General features: G+C 44.5%; 1 protein-coding gene and 1 long non-coding RNA gene across 3 annotated transcripts in view; one reads left to right on the top strand and one right to left on the bottom strand.

Annotated features, from left to right (window-relative positions):
• Positions 1–221: 221 nt before the first annotated feature.
• Positions 222–5,271, bottom strand: Gadd45a (growth arrest and DNA damage inducible alpha). Of its 2 annotated transcripts, XM_048439975.3 has the most exons (5): positions 5,083–5,271; positions 2,346–2,531; positions 2,159–2,260; positions 1,834–2,071; positions 222–905 (listed from the first exon to the last, which is right to left on the bottom strand). In XM_048439975.3, exons 2-5 carry the CDS (start codon positions 2,387–2,389, stop codon positions 792–794), a joined length of 498 nt encoding a protein of 165 aa, XP_048295932.1. In that variant the 5' UTR covers positions 2,390–2,531; positions 5,083–5,271; the 3' UTR covers positions 222–791. The 2 variants fall into 2 exon arrangements, with proteins under 2 accessions (XP_048295932.1, XP_085546851.1); XM_085690725.2 differs by lacking the exon at positions 2,346–2,531.
• Positions 2,004–13,684, top strand: part of LOC125404174 (uncharacterized) — a 61,753-nt gene continuing 50,072 nt past the window's right edge. Inside the window, exon 1 of the long non-coding RNA XR_015002300.2 lies at positions 2,004–2,090. This is a non-coding gene — a long non-coding RNA (uncharacterized LOC125404174). The remainder of the gene's footprint in view (positions 2,091–13,684) is intronic.

The following is a 13,684-nucleotide window of genomic DNA, read 5'->3' as shown; positions in this document are numbered from 1 at the left end:
CCTCCTGTTTCCACATTTGCATGCATTTTTTTTAATAGTATTAAAATAACGAATTGTAGTTATTCAGACTTTGCAAGGTGAATCTCTAAACGTTATTTTTTTCCCTTACACAAGCCCCTCTAAAATCGCCCATCTTCCTGGCTGGTATAAAGCAAGGCTTCAGTAAAATGTCTCTTACCAGAGTCAGTGCTGTAGAGCAGAAACCACACATTGATAAGTGATGCAATTATTTCATACTAGTTTATTTTAGATATTGTGCTTCAAAAACTTTATCATAAATAACTTTTCATATCATAAAATAACTTAGTACGATTTATAATAAAACTTCTGAGAATTTAACCTCTCATCAAAATACATTAACCTGTGGCTTTAAAATACAATTAATCCTTTTCACTTTCCTTTTACTCGAGGGCATAAAGACAAAGAGAAAACAAACAAACAAACAAAACACCAAACTACTGCTACACATTTAAGGTTTCAACAAAGCAATATTTGGCTTATTTCAATGTAACTCGGCCATCCTAAATTAATAGTTTTCTTTCTTGCACAGTTCTTTGTAGTTTTTGTCCCTTTTGACGTAGAGTTCTGCTTCAACACAGCTTCCTTCTTTATTTTCACCTCTGTCCATCTGCAGAGTCATCTCCTAGCCCCCATGTAGTTGAACTCACTCAGTCCCTTGACATCAGTTTCTGTAATCCTTGCATCAGCGTAGGGAGTAACTGCTTGAGTAACTACAAAGGTATTTCAAAACTTCAGTGCAATTTGGTTCAGTTATTTCCATTCAGATGCCATCACCGTTCCGGGAGGTTAATCACTGGAACCCACTGATCCATGTAGCGACTTTCCCGGCAAAAGCAAATAAGTTGACTTAAGGCAGGATCCTTCCATTGTGATGAATGTGGGTTCTGAGAACAAACAAAGAAAAATTATTTCCCCATAAAAATGATCAGCTTATGCTACTAATAGTACTACTTTTGAAAGGGTCAAAACCTGAACATTGTTAAACAGCATTTGGCAAAGTCCAAACACCTTTATAATACACACTGAGCCACACAGAGTTTTGCATAATTATCTGTACCACTCTGCAAGAGGTTATCATTCACAAGTCCGCCCTAACCAAGCATGCACGCCAGTGGGGACATAAGTAAAATAGTTCTGAAAAACATTCTGTGAGCACAGCTGGGAGAGCACCAGGGAAGGCAGCTAAACACCAGTTCTTATCTTCCCTGACGGTGCAGGGCACTTTTCACTGGTAGCAAAAGTAATCAGGCTGCCACTTCCCTACAACACCGGCACCGGTCAAAACAGAGAAAAGGACAAAAAAAAAAAAAAAAAAAAAAAAACCAAAACGGAAGAAGACCAGGACAGCACATTTCTCTCTGAAAACACTATTCATCCCAGACATTTTTAAAGGGGTAGATGAGTGAAGAGGGACCATCTAAACAAGCACAAAGGTGCAGAGAAAAGAATTCCACTCTGTACACTCCAGAGTATCTCTAGGGAATTAATAAGGTCTGTCTGTCTCCTACACTCTTTCTATATTTAGCTTTGACAGCAAATGAAGAATGAAACTGACTTCTTAATGAAGGGTGAGCCGGGAATTTATTTGGCTTTATCTAATCTGTCCTGCTCAAAGAATTAGTCACGCGAGGTAGTGCAGAGGTAGGCAGGGGTAGCCGGGCAGCCTGCTGACTCACAGGGATATCTTCCGCCGCTGGAGGCCACCCACGAGCTTAGACACGCTCGGTACCATCAGAACCCCCGCGAGATCAGCGTCCAGCACGGCCGAGGTCCACCCCAGTAAATTCCGGGCTGCAGTCCCGAGTCCCTTACCGTCACCAGCACGCAGTGCAGGTCAGGGGGCTGCGCCGCACCCCCGTTCTCCGCCTGACTCGTATCGGTCTCCAGCAGTAGTAGCTCAGCCAGCCGGCCCGGGTTGCTGACCCGCAGGATGTTGATGTCGTTCTCGCAGCAGAACGCCTGGATGAGGGTGAAGTGGATCTGCAGAGCCACGTCCCTGTCGTCGTCCTCGTCCGCGGCCAGCAGGCACAGTACCACGTTGTCGGGGTCGCTAGGGGCAGGAGGCAGCGGTGAGTGCACACGCTCCAGGGAGCGAGAGATAGAGGCGGCGGGCGGACGGGAGGCGGGGGTCACTTACACATTGAGCAGCTTGGCGGCCTCGTACACGCCGACGGTGATGGTGCGCTGACTCCGCGCCTTGCTGAGCACTTCCTCCAGGGCATCTCCTACCGTGTCCATCCTGCAGATGGACGGGGCGAGAGCGGGTCAGCCGGGTCCCCGGCCACGGGAGGGGCAGCGGTCCCCGAGTCCGCAGGCACACTTACCTTTCGGTCTTCTGCTCTGCCGCCGAGAATTCCTCCAAAGTCATATTGCAAGTGCGAGTCCCTCACGTGGCGCGCGGGCTGCTCCTGCCCCCCCAGTGCGCGGCGCCGGCTCTGCGCTTGCTCCCACCCGCCCGCTTCGCTCGCTAAGTCTCCGCAGCTGACGACCGCACTGCTGCCTCTGGGCCACTGGAGGACAAAGGGCCCGATTCCCCAGTTATGGGGCTACCCCTCAGCCAATCACGGCCGGCCTCATTTGCATGCCACACAGCCATTGGCTTATGCAAATTAGCAGACTTTGACTCTCAGACCCCGGCTCCCCTAGCCGAGGCCGAGTGGAGCGGAAGAGGGCGGAGCTACGCGGGAGGGAAGCCCACGGGACGAGAGTGGTGCAGAAACCGGGTTGGTGGGGTCCTGAGCCAGCTCGGGGAGTTGGTGGAGCCATCTGGTGCGGAGGGCTTTGCAGGGGTTCAAGTGTCCTCAGCTCGGACTGGAACAGCCTGCCTATTGTTTTTCTAGTTGTGGACATCTTTTGATTGACGTTTCGTGTCGTTTGTGTGAAGGGGCTGCTTTTAAATTGTTTCCAGGGTCAATGCACCCGGGGCCTAGCCATCATTAGTAAGCGGATTATATTTTAAAAAATGTCCAGATGTGCCAGGCAGCGTTTGCTTCAGAGGTGGTGTTTCTATGTAAGTTTCAGGCAATGCTTATTCACAGTAGTATTCTTTTGGTGCCCTGATGGCTGGCTTGATTTATTTTTAGTGGGTCGCAAGAATTTGAAGCACCAAAGAGAAAACCCAGCACATTGGTGTGTAGTGATGGCACAGTCTCAAGTTGGAATCTTTGCCGCAAAAAAAAAAAAAAAAAAAAAAAAAAAAAATAGCTGGAAAAATTTCTGCCCACTCCATGTAAGGTGGGGGCAAGTTGGTGACCTCAAACCTTATGAGCCAAATTCACCTGATTCTGAAAATCTTTCCCAAAGGTGCCTTCTGATCCAGTCAGAGCTGAGACAAATGATGGTACTCACAGGAGCCACAGTCTAAATTCAAAGTGCTGATGCCATTCCCTGAGCTTCCCTTCAGAGGCAGGAGAGGATGACAGACAGTGCCTTCCTTCCACTGCCTATGATCTCACTCTGAATTACTGACGCTGAATCATGAAACTGTAACCATAGAACATTTTAGCCATGTGCTAAAATTTCACCTTTGAGATAATGGCAACTTGTAGGTTGGAAGGCAGACCTTCATAACTGCAAACAGGAGTCACACATTAAAAGCAATTCTTAATGCAGACTTTTACTGAGTAGTTCAAAAGTCCCTTTGTTTTATGAGCTTATTCGATAAATAGATAAGCTTTGCCTGAACCTACTGAAGTAGCCAAAAGTGGTGAAATTGGGTCCCATATGCTGGCATTCATAACAGCGCAGCTTACAGTTACAGAAGGAAATTTTACAGGGGTGCATGTGAGTTTTGCATCCTTAAGTTTTTATTCTTGTGGACAAAATATTTTCCAATTTTCTTGATCTTAACTTAATGGAAAAGTGATAGACTGGTTCACTTAGAGGAGATGGAATCTTGTATTCAGTCCGTAAGGGCTTTGTCACCAAGAGACAAGGTTGAGTAAAGGAACAAGTGTCAGTGTATGTCTCCTCCTAGGGTGTTTGTCTACCACATGCCTGTGCCTTAAGTCTTTACATAGGAGTTGCTTGTTGCATCATCAGGCCTGAGAGTCTATCTCAATGATAGAGACATTGCCTAGCATGCTCCAGGCCCAAGCTCAAACTTTGAGCCCTAGCCCTGCAAAATAACAAAAGGGACAAAATTTCAACATTGAAGTTTAGGCTTCAAAATAGTGGTTGTCATCTTAATGGCGATCTAGAATAACCACTAACAGAAGCCTCTGGGCATGTCTGTGATGGGTCATCTAGATTAGGTTAGCTCAAGTGGGAAGACCTCCCCTCTTAATGGACAGCACCATTCCATGGACTGGGGGGTCCTCGCTGCATGTGAAAATGAAAGTCATTCTTGACTCGTTCCTGGCTGGGGATGCCAGGTGAACCAGCCACTTCCAGCTCTTGCTGTCAAGCCTTTCCATGACGGTCTGTACCCAGGAACTGTGAACCACAATAAACCCTTCCTCAAGCCGCCTCCGTCACAGACTTTGTTCCAGCAACAAGACAAGTATCTAACATAGGCGAGCACTAAAGCATTTTCAACTTTGCAAAACTAAAATTGCACAAAACGATCTGAGTCATCATTTAGAGATAGGTGAACTGTGTTCCCTAGACTCCAAGGTTCTACCCATTAGAGATTTCTTAGAAGTTCTCTGGAAAGAATTGTGATTGCAAGCTGACAGAGAATTAGAGGATCGTGTGACAATAGAGACTATGATTTCATTAATTTTGTGTCCTCAACACCCAGCACAAGTCCTACATTCAGTAGTACAGTGAGTTGAAAAGAATCTGAAAATTAACCAAGATCTTACGATCCCACAGTCCTGTGCTTGTTCTCAGATAACCCACTTTAACATTACTTCAACAACACAAGCACTGAACAATTCCTAGTCTTTGGCCTACAAAGGCCCCATGATCTAATTGTTATACACCTTGTTTTATTCAGGATTCCTTAGAGTTGCAGAACTTATAAGATGAATGAGTGCATGGGTGTGTGTGTGTGTGTGTGTGTGTGTGTGTGTGTGTGTGTGTGTATAAAGGTAAAGGGGATTTATTAGAATGACTTACAGGCAGGCTATGGTCCATTTAGTCCAACAGTAACTGGCTGTGAATGGGAAGTCCAAGAATCCAGAAGCTGCTCAGTCCATGAGGTCAAATGTCACAGTTGGTCTTCGGTAGATGTTGGAATCTCGGAGAAGTAGGCTCTAATGCCAGTGAAGGAAGGGACTTGCTAGTAAGGCTAGAGTAAACAGTCAAAGAGCAAACACTTCCTTCTTCCACATCTTTATATAGACTTCCGGCACAAAGGTGCGGCCCAGATACGAGGTGTGTCTTCCTGCCTCAAGACCTACATTAAAGGTGTGTGCCTTGCCACCTCAAGATTCACATTAAAGGCAAGGGTCTTCTTGCCTCAGTATCTGGATTAGAAGTGACTCTTTCTACTTCAAATTAAGAAAAAAGAATCCCTCACCGGTGTGCCCCCCCATTTTCGAAGTTTAAATATAGTCAAGGTGACAAGCAATAATAGCTTCACACTCATGCTTTGACTGGATTTTTGAGACAAAATGGTGTATTCACTGTCCTCAGCCAGCTATGCTAGAACTTTCTCTTTTGAATGGAAACTGTGGGACAGCAGAACCATGGCCTGTTTACACCAGTTCAGATGGAATATAGTGCAATAGTACCCCAGCAAAATCAGCTATGCTAGCTTCAAAGTGTGTATAAAATAGTAAGATATGATATTAATCCATCAAAATTATTCTCCATGCTATGTTTATCCCTATAAAAGAAAAGCATATTCTCCAAGTCTTGAAGGAGTCTTCTGGTCTTCAGAAATAACCATGCCATGTGACTCAGCTCGTGTCATGCTTCCTCATTGCTGAGTCCACATGGAGTGTTTCATCAGGGATTTTGTCTTCTGTCCCTGCTAGAGGTGGAGGAAATGGGAGCTGCATTCAGCTTCCCTCTAGACTGCAGCTGTATATTAGAGACCTGGATTATCGTCGTAGATGTTTATAATCATTGTAGTTCCAATATGCAAAGATACTGCATTCGTTAGGGTTTCTTTTGCTGTGGTAAAACACCAGGACTGAAGGCTTTGGGGTGGAAAGGGCTTGCTGGGTATACACATCCTGAATCACAGTCCGTTGAGGGACTCCAAGACAGGAACTCAAACTAGGCAGGAGCTTGGAGACAGAGGCTGGTGCAGAGGCAATGGAGGAATGCTGCTTACTGACTTGCTCCTCATGACCTGCTCAACTGCTTTTTTATAAAACCCATGGACAGCCCAGGGGTCGTACCACTTACAATGAGATGGGCTCCCTCCAAAATAAGTCACGAATTTAAAAAATGCACTACAGACTTGCCTATAGCTCAATCTTTTTTTTATTAAAAAAAAAACCTATCTTTTCTCATTTTACATACCAATCCCAGTTCCCACCCTCTCCCCTCTTCCCGCTTCCTCCACCTTTCCCACCATTCCACCCCCATCCACTCCTCAGAGAGGGTAAGGCTACCCTTGGGGAGTCAACAAAGTCTAGTGCATTGCTTTAAGGCAGAACCAAGGCCCTCCCCACTATATCTAGGCTGAGCAAGCTATCCCACCAAAGAGAATAGATTCCAAAAGACTTGTACAAACAATAGGGATAAATTCTGGTCTCACTGCCAGTGGCCCCACAGTCTGCCCCACCCACATTCAGAGGGCCTAGTTTGGTCCTATGCTGGTTCCCTCACTGTCAGGCCAGAGTTGGTGAGCTCCCATTAGCTCAGGTAAGCTGTTTCAGTGGGTGTACCCATCATGGTCTTCACCTCTTTGCTTGTGTTCTCATTCCTCCCACTCTTTGGGAGCTTAGCTCAGTGCTCCGCTATGGATCTCTGCCTCTGTTTCCATCAGTTGTTGGATGGAGGTTCTACAGTGATATTTAAGATAGTCATCAATCTGACTACCGGGCAAGGCCAGTTCAGGCACCCTCTCCACTATTGCTTAGGGTCTCAGCTGGGGTCATCCTTGTGGATTCCTGGGAATTTATCTAGTGCCAGGTTTCTTGCTAACCCCATAATGGCTCCCTCAACCAAGATAGTCCTTTCCTTGCTCTCCATCATCTCGACCATCCCATTCCCATTTCCTCAAGTTCTCCTCCCCCTCCCCTTACCCTCTCCTCCATGCCTTCTACCTTCCCTCTTCCCACCACCCCCAGGCTCCCAATTTTCTCAGATCTTGTCTATTTCCCCTTCCCAGGGAGATCTATATATGTTTCCCTTCGGGTTCTCCTTGTTACATAGCTTCTCTGGGGTCATACGTACTCACTCATGAGTGTACTAGCTGTGCAGCTCAATCTTGTGAAAGCATTTTCTCAGTTAAAGTTCCGTCCTCTCAGATGATTCTAGCTTGTGTCAAGCTAACTAGGCAGCACAGTTGCGATTTTGTGACAGGGCCCAAGCTCCCAATCCTCCTGCCTCAGCATCCTGAGTGCTGAAGTTCTAGGTATGTACCATCACCATCATACCCCCCTAATGTTATTTTTAGACTATTCCAGGTAGTCCCAGACATTGAAGTACAGACGACTAGAGTGACATTTTAATTATATCTATAAAAATTCTAGGTGGTTATATCTGGGAGTTACATGTACTGAAGACTTATTAAGTTGTTTTGCTGTTTTGCATATTAAAATCTTTGTGACATCATCCTCAATCTTATCCTATGTGCATTTCTATTACTGGTTCTATAATAGAGGATTAGAATGTTTCCTTCTTTCAAAGAGTAACCAGTACCACTGAAAGGAAAGTGCTTGTTATTTCAGAGTAAGACAGGTCACTATCCACTGCTCTGAACTGAAAATCGTAAGTTAGAAAATCATAAAGCTCCGGCTTTTTGTTGCTCTTTTTTATCTGCATAGGATTGATTAGGTTTCCTTTCAAAGTAAGTCTCTGAGTTTGCCTCTGCTTCTCTTACAGAAGGATATTTAGACATGATTTACTGTCACCTAAAACTGTGTCTTTCCTTAGACTCATCATTTCCCCTTGAATTTGTTGTGGCTTAGATATGAAAGGTGCCCCTCCATCCCAAAGCTCAGGCATCGAAGGCTTGGTCTAAAGTTGGGGGTGCTACTTTAGAAGGCAGCAGAAACTTTAGGAGCTTGGGGCTAAATGAAGAAGTAGGTAATTGGGGACATGCTTCTGGAGGACATATCTAGTTCCTGGTCCCTTCCCCTCTCTTGCCTCCTTTCTACGAGGAGGTAAGTAAGCAGCCTCTGCCTCATGTTCCCATGCCATGATGGTCTCAGAACTGGCTGCAGTCATCAGAGTCTTAAAAACTCTGAGCTGTACCAAGTCTTTCCCTCCTTCTTAATGTTAGGTGTTCTGTTTTCTCTAGAGCAAAGATAAGTGTGTCTAAAATAGAATGTAACATGAAGGTTTTGTTTCTTGGACCATCACAGTGATGGGAAAAAGTCCAAGATGGTCATGACAATCTCTACCCTCCCTTGAGCATGAGTAAAACTTGTGACTTGATTAACTGATAAAATATGACAATAGGGTTTTACATTCCATTGCGAAGAGGAAAGGACTTTGTAGGTATAATTAAGGTCCCTAATCAGTTGTCTTTGGATGAAAGAAAGGGTAATTCTCCTGAACAGCCCTGACTCAGACAGATAAACTGTGTGGGTGCATGTTCATGTGTGTACATGTGTGTGCCTGTCTATGTTGTATTCAGGGAACAACCTGAGGATCCGGACACCTTGTTTTTTGGGATAGCTGTCTCCTTGGCCCAGACCACTTAGGGGAGGTTGGCCAGCCTGTAAGCCACAACAGACTGACTGGCTTGCCCTCCCCTATGCTGAGATTATTATGTATACACCACTGTACTCAGCGTTTATCTGACTCCTAGAAGACCAAGCTCAGGTTCTCATGCTTGCATCAGTGAAGTTCTCTCTCCAACCCCAGCTGAGGTCTTTAGAAGAGAACTAGACCTTCTCTAAAGAGAGATTGAACATCCTTTTCCATCCCTGACTTGAAAGAAACTAACTGCAGTAACAAGAAAGTTAATTGTTCTTAATAGCTTATGAAGCTTAGAAACACATCCTTCCCCGTCAAGCTTCTAGGTGAGAATATAGCCTGACCTGTACTGATTTAATCATGCTGTGACTCAGAAAGGGAGACCCAGTGATCTCTGTGGCTAGACCACTAGTACTGCTACATACTGTTAATATTAATCGATTAATTAATTTGTTTTAGACAGTTTCACACATACACAAAATACATATCGACCACTCTCTTTCCCTGCTTCCCAACCACCCCATCAACACCTGTTGTGGAATATTAGTTTAAGATGTGTTATGTTTGTTATGCTATGGAATTTTTTTTTTTGATGATGCCAAGATGTGTTGCGTTCGTTTATGTTGCATTTGTCTAACTCTGTGAAACTGTGTTGCTTTGCCTGTCAAAGTGCCTGATTGGTCTAATAAAGAGGTGAACAGCCAATAGCCAGGCAGGAGAGAGGAAATCGGTGGGGCTGCCACGCAGAGTGAATAAATAGGAGAAGAAAGAGAAGGACCCAGGAAAGTAGCAGAGGAGGACGCCAGGGGCTAGCCATCCAGCTACACAACCAGCCACAGGGTAATAAGGAAAGAAAGGTATATACCATAGAGAAAGATAAAAGCCCAGAGGCAAAAAGTAGATGGGATAATTTAAGTTAAGAAAAGCTGGCTAGAAATAAGCCAAGCTAAGGCCTGGCATTCATAAGAATAAGTCTACCTGTATTTATTTGGGAATGGGTGGCAGGCCCCCAAAGAGTAAAGAGTTTTAAAAAAAACTACAAATATTCTTCCCCACAAATCTCTGTCTTGCTCTCATGACTATTCACTTTGTTTTGTAACCCGCTGAGATTAACCAAAGCTGTCCGTATAATCATGAATTTGAAGGCTAGTGGTCTCAGCAGTGGGGACACAGCTAAAGACAGATTCCCCATCTCCCAGAGTCTATCAATAGCCAACAGTTCAGAGCTAAAGGTGGGGTCCAGGGAGCCCTCCTCTCTCCCTGTTCTTTGACTTATTGTTTCTAGAGCTGATCTTCTCTGGGTCCAGTGCAGGTAACTGTAGTTGTTGAGAGTTAGTAATTGCGTTAGTTGTATCTAGAGATTGAATTGTATTGTACTCAATTGTATTGAATCTAGAGAATGGTGTTTCGTAGCCTTGACTCTGTCTTCTGGCTCTTACTTTCCACCTCCTCTGCAATATTCCTGAGGCCTAGGTGGTGTACCTGTCTTGCTTAGGACTGGACCCATAACCACTGCTTGCATATCTTCTGTTTCTTGGATAGCCATGAGTGTCTGTACTCACCACTGTCCTTTATATATGGAGAGGCTTCCCTTGTTGAAATTCACAGTCACTCTTGTCTACATGGATAAGCAAAGATATTTAAAAGGTGGTTCTTGCTTTGTCAATCTAAACATCAGTAATAGATTCCCTGCCTACCTGAGCCTATGAACTCCCAAACCTGAGTTGTTAGCCAGGCTTACAGAAGCACCCCCTGTTCTCCTGCTTCTTTCCCATGGAGTTGCTGTGCCCAGATTTCTAACAATCAGAAGTTCTGCAATAGCAAATAGATGTAGTTTTCTAACATAATAATTTGGGGTGGGGGAATGGAGAGATGGCACTGTGGTTAAGAGAGATACTACTCTTGCAGAAGACCCAAGGGTCTGATGCCTCTGGATTCCTGGGGCACCTGGACTCACATACATATATCCATCCCCAAACACATAATTAAAAGTAAATAATAGATTTATGTAGAAATCCTTAAATTTTTTATACTTATTTGTTTTACTCTGTGTGTATGTATGTGTGTGATATGTGTGTATATGTGTCTTTGTGTATGTGTGTGTATGATATGTCTGTATGATGTCTGTATGATATGTTTGTATGTGTGATATCTCTGTGTGTATATTCTGTGTATGTATGATATGTGTGGTATGTGTAATATGTGTATGTTGTATGTGCACACACAGGCACACATGTGTGGAGATCAGAAGACAACTTTCAGGAATTCTATCCTTCCACCACATGGGTCCTAGGGATCAAATTCAGATTTTCAGGCTTGCTGGCAAGTGCTCTTACCTACTGAGCCATCTTGCTCTAGGTTCTTTTAAGACAGTAAATGTGGTAATTTGTTACCATGTACAAGCTAAGACAGTTTCCCAAGTTCTACCATTTTCTGGTTTAGGAAATACACATGACAACTCTCTTCTGCTATAAAGAACCATGGTAGCACTGGGCAGTGGTGGTGCACGCCTTTAATCCCAGCACTTAGGAGGCAGAGGCAGGTGGATCGATGTGAGTTCAAGGTCAGATTTATAATCTCATACTCAGGAGGCAGAAATAGGAGGATCACTGCTTCTGAGTCAATCTAGGCTACATTGGGCAGGAGGCAGGGTGGAGTGTGTGTATAAATGGAGTCATGGTGTTGTGAGGAGTTTGGGCCAGCTGCCCTGTGTTGCCTCCAGATGCTCAAATTTCACCAGCCAGTCAAGGGTCAAAATAAGAGTACTAGCGTCCTTCAAGAGGCATTTTTATGCCATGTCCCTACCTACCTCTTAACTAGAGAGTTTGTCTCAGAAGGCTTCAAGCCCAGGAGGAACTTTTTTTTTTTTTTTTCAAGACAGGGTTTCTCTTTGTAGCTTTAGAGCCTGTCCTGGAACTTGCTCTGTAGACCAGGCTGTCCTCAAACTTACAGAGATCCACCTGCCTTTGCCTCCTGAGTGCTGGGATTAAAGGCATGCACTCCACTGCCCAGCTCCCAGAAGGAATTTTTGAGAGGCTCTGTGAAATAGGCTTGTCCTTGGAATGAAAGGTGAGTGTTTGGAGTTGGTAGCCAACTACTGCAGGTCTGTCCCTGCTCCTTTCACAGGCCCAGAGCTTCCTTTCTGTCCCTGTTCCTCATCCAGGCTCAGAGTTTCCTCTCTGGAACCTAGGGGATGATCCTCTTTGCACATCAACTTCACTTGCAAAGTTTTCTTCTTCCTCTTAAAAGCTCCGTCCTTGAACCACTTTTCTCTCTGTCTTCGTGGTCTGGATGACCTCATCTGGTCTCCTGGCCTCTTTGCACTCCAGTGACTGTCAAATGTACCTGCAATCTGATGAGCCTTGCTGCTTACTCACCGTTATCAGTCAGCATCTCAAGCTGCAAATGACAAAAGTGGCCCTGCTGCTTGTTCTTCCAAATCTGTTCCTGCTATAGGTTGGCAGTACCGCTCCTCACACTGAGTCCTTTCTCTCTCAGCCTAGTGCCACTCTACCAGGAAGTACACTTGGTTCTACTTCAAACTGTAAAACCACGCAACCTTTTCTTTCTGTTGCTGCTAAGTCCCACTCAGATGAATGTCCCCGCGGGTCTCTGCCCCACCTCTAGAAGCCAAAGTGTAATAGTCTTGACACCTCTGTGCCCTCCATCCATGGATCTGTGAGGGCAGATCTGGCTTTTACAGCACTTCACCGCTCGTTCTCTGACACATCCATATTGCTTAAAAAGTTGGACTACCTGATTTTCCTGTCTCAGCTATCCTGGTCCTCGAGTATAAGCTCAGTGGTTAGAATTTTGTTTTGTTCACTGACTAATCTCCGAGTGACCACAGCAGACCATTAAACACTTGTTAAATCAAATCCTGTGCTGGAAAAGGATATCTCTATGGACTTAAAGTTGCAGTGATTAAACTAGAAGACAGGGCTGTAAACCCGCTCTCTCTGTTCATAGCAGGATGGAAGCTGCCTCGCTGGAACACAGCTTTGCTTGTGGTCTTGTTTAGGCACAGATGTTTGTGGGCCTAATCTGCATGTTGTTGTTCATACTCCCTCCATGCCGCACTAGTGTTTTTGTTGCATGGGTTATATTGTAAAATGTTTTCAAAGTCATCAACTGGTATGTTTTGTAAACTAAGAATTAGTGATCTCTACTAACCTACCCTGAACTCGAATAAAACTTAATAGGTAAAAAGCTGATTAATTGCCAAGTTCAAGGCTTGTTCTTTCAGTGTAGCATAAGCAGATTTTAATGATGAGGAAAGCAATCTTTAAAGTTAGTTGGGGGGTTGTTGGTTTTTATGCGGAGGACTAAATCCTTATTATGTTCTATGACTGAGTGAAATCCCCAAATTCTGAAAAGACTTTTTTGGTTGGGAGATTTTTAAAGAGCAAAGCTGGAGTACAAACTAGGAAACAAAAACAAATTAGGAGATTGAAAACTAAAGAGATGAAGAGTAAAGGGAAATTAGATCAGGGTTTACTACAATTTCAGTTTTTACCCTTCTACCTCCAAGGCTTTTAAGCAGGCAGTGAACGCTATACTGTGAGATGCCATCAGCAAACTGCAACAGTCTGGACTTCAGGAACACTGCTGTGCTTCGTGGGCCTTATCAGTGTGCAGCAAGCGATGGGCTGTGTGTAACAGTCCCATGTTCACATATATGACTTTTACTATATGTTTTGGTTCATCTCCTTAAGACCCAGGAATGAGAAACTGTCTTGTTAATACCGCTGGCCACTAAACACAAATGAGCCATGCATGTTCTCAGAGGGCGAGCAAGCTGTCCTCACTCACTATCGTAGGCAGCGTCACTAGAAATACAAGAAGAGCTGCTTGAAGACTTATTTGAGTGTTCATATCTTATGCCTGGTTTGTATTT

Source organism: Myodes glareolus, chromosome 6 (genome assembly GCF_982192425.1).
Source record: "Myodes glareolus chromosome 6, mMyoGla1.1, whole genome shotgun sequence".
Lineage (NCBI taxonomy): Eukaryota > Metazoa > Chordata > Mammalia > Rodentia > Cricetidae > Myodes > Myodes glareolus.
Note: the sequence above shows the minus strand (reverse complement) of the source record. Positions and strands in the feature narration are given on the sequence as shown.

Excerpts from the sequence above, each read along its gene's own strand:
- Gadd45a (XM_048439975.3), bottom strand. The coding sequence starts at position 2,389 with ATGACTTTGGAGGAATTCTCGGCGGCAGAGCAGAAGACCGAAAG. Across the intron at positions 2,261-2,345 it reads GCAGAGCAGAAGACCGAAAG|GATGGACACGGTAGGAGATG; the intron begins GTAAGTGTGCCT and ends GTCCATCTGCAG. Across the intron at positions 906-1,833 it reads TGCACTGCGTGCTGGTGACG|AACCCACATTCATCACAATG; the intron begins GTAAGGGACTCG and ends GTTTGTTCTCAG.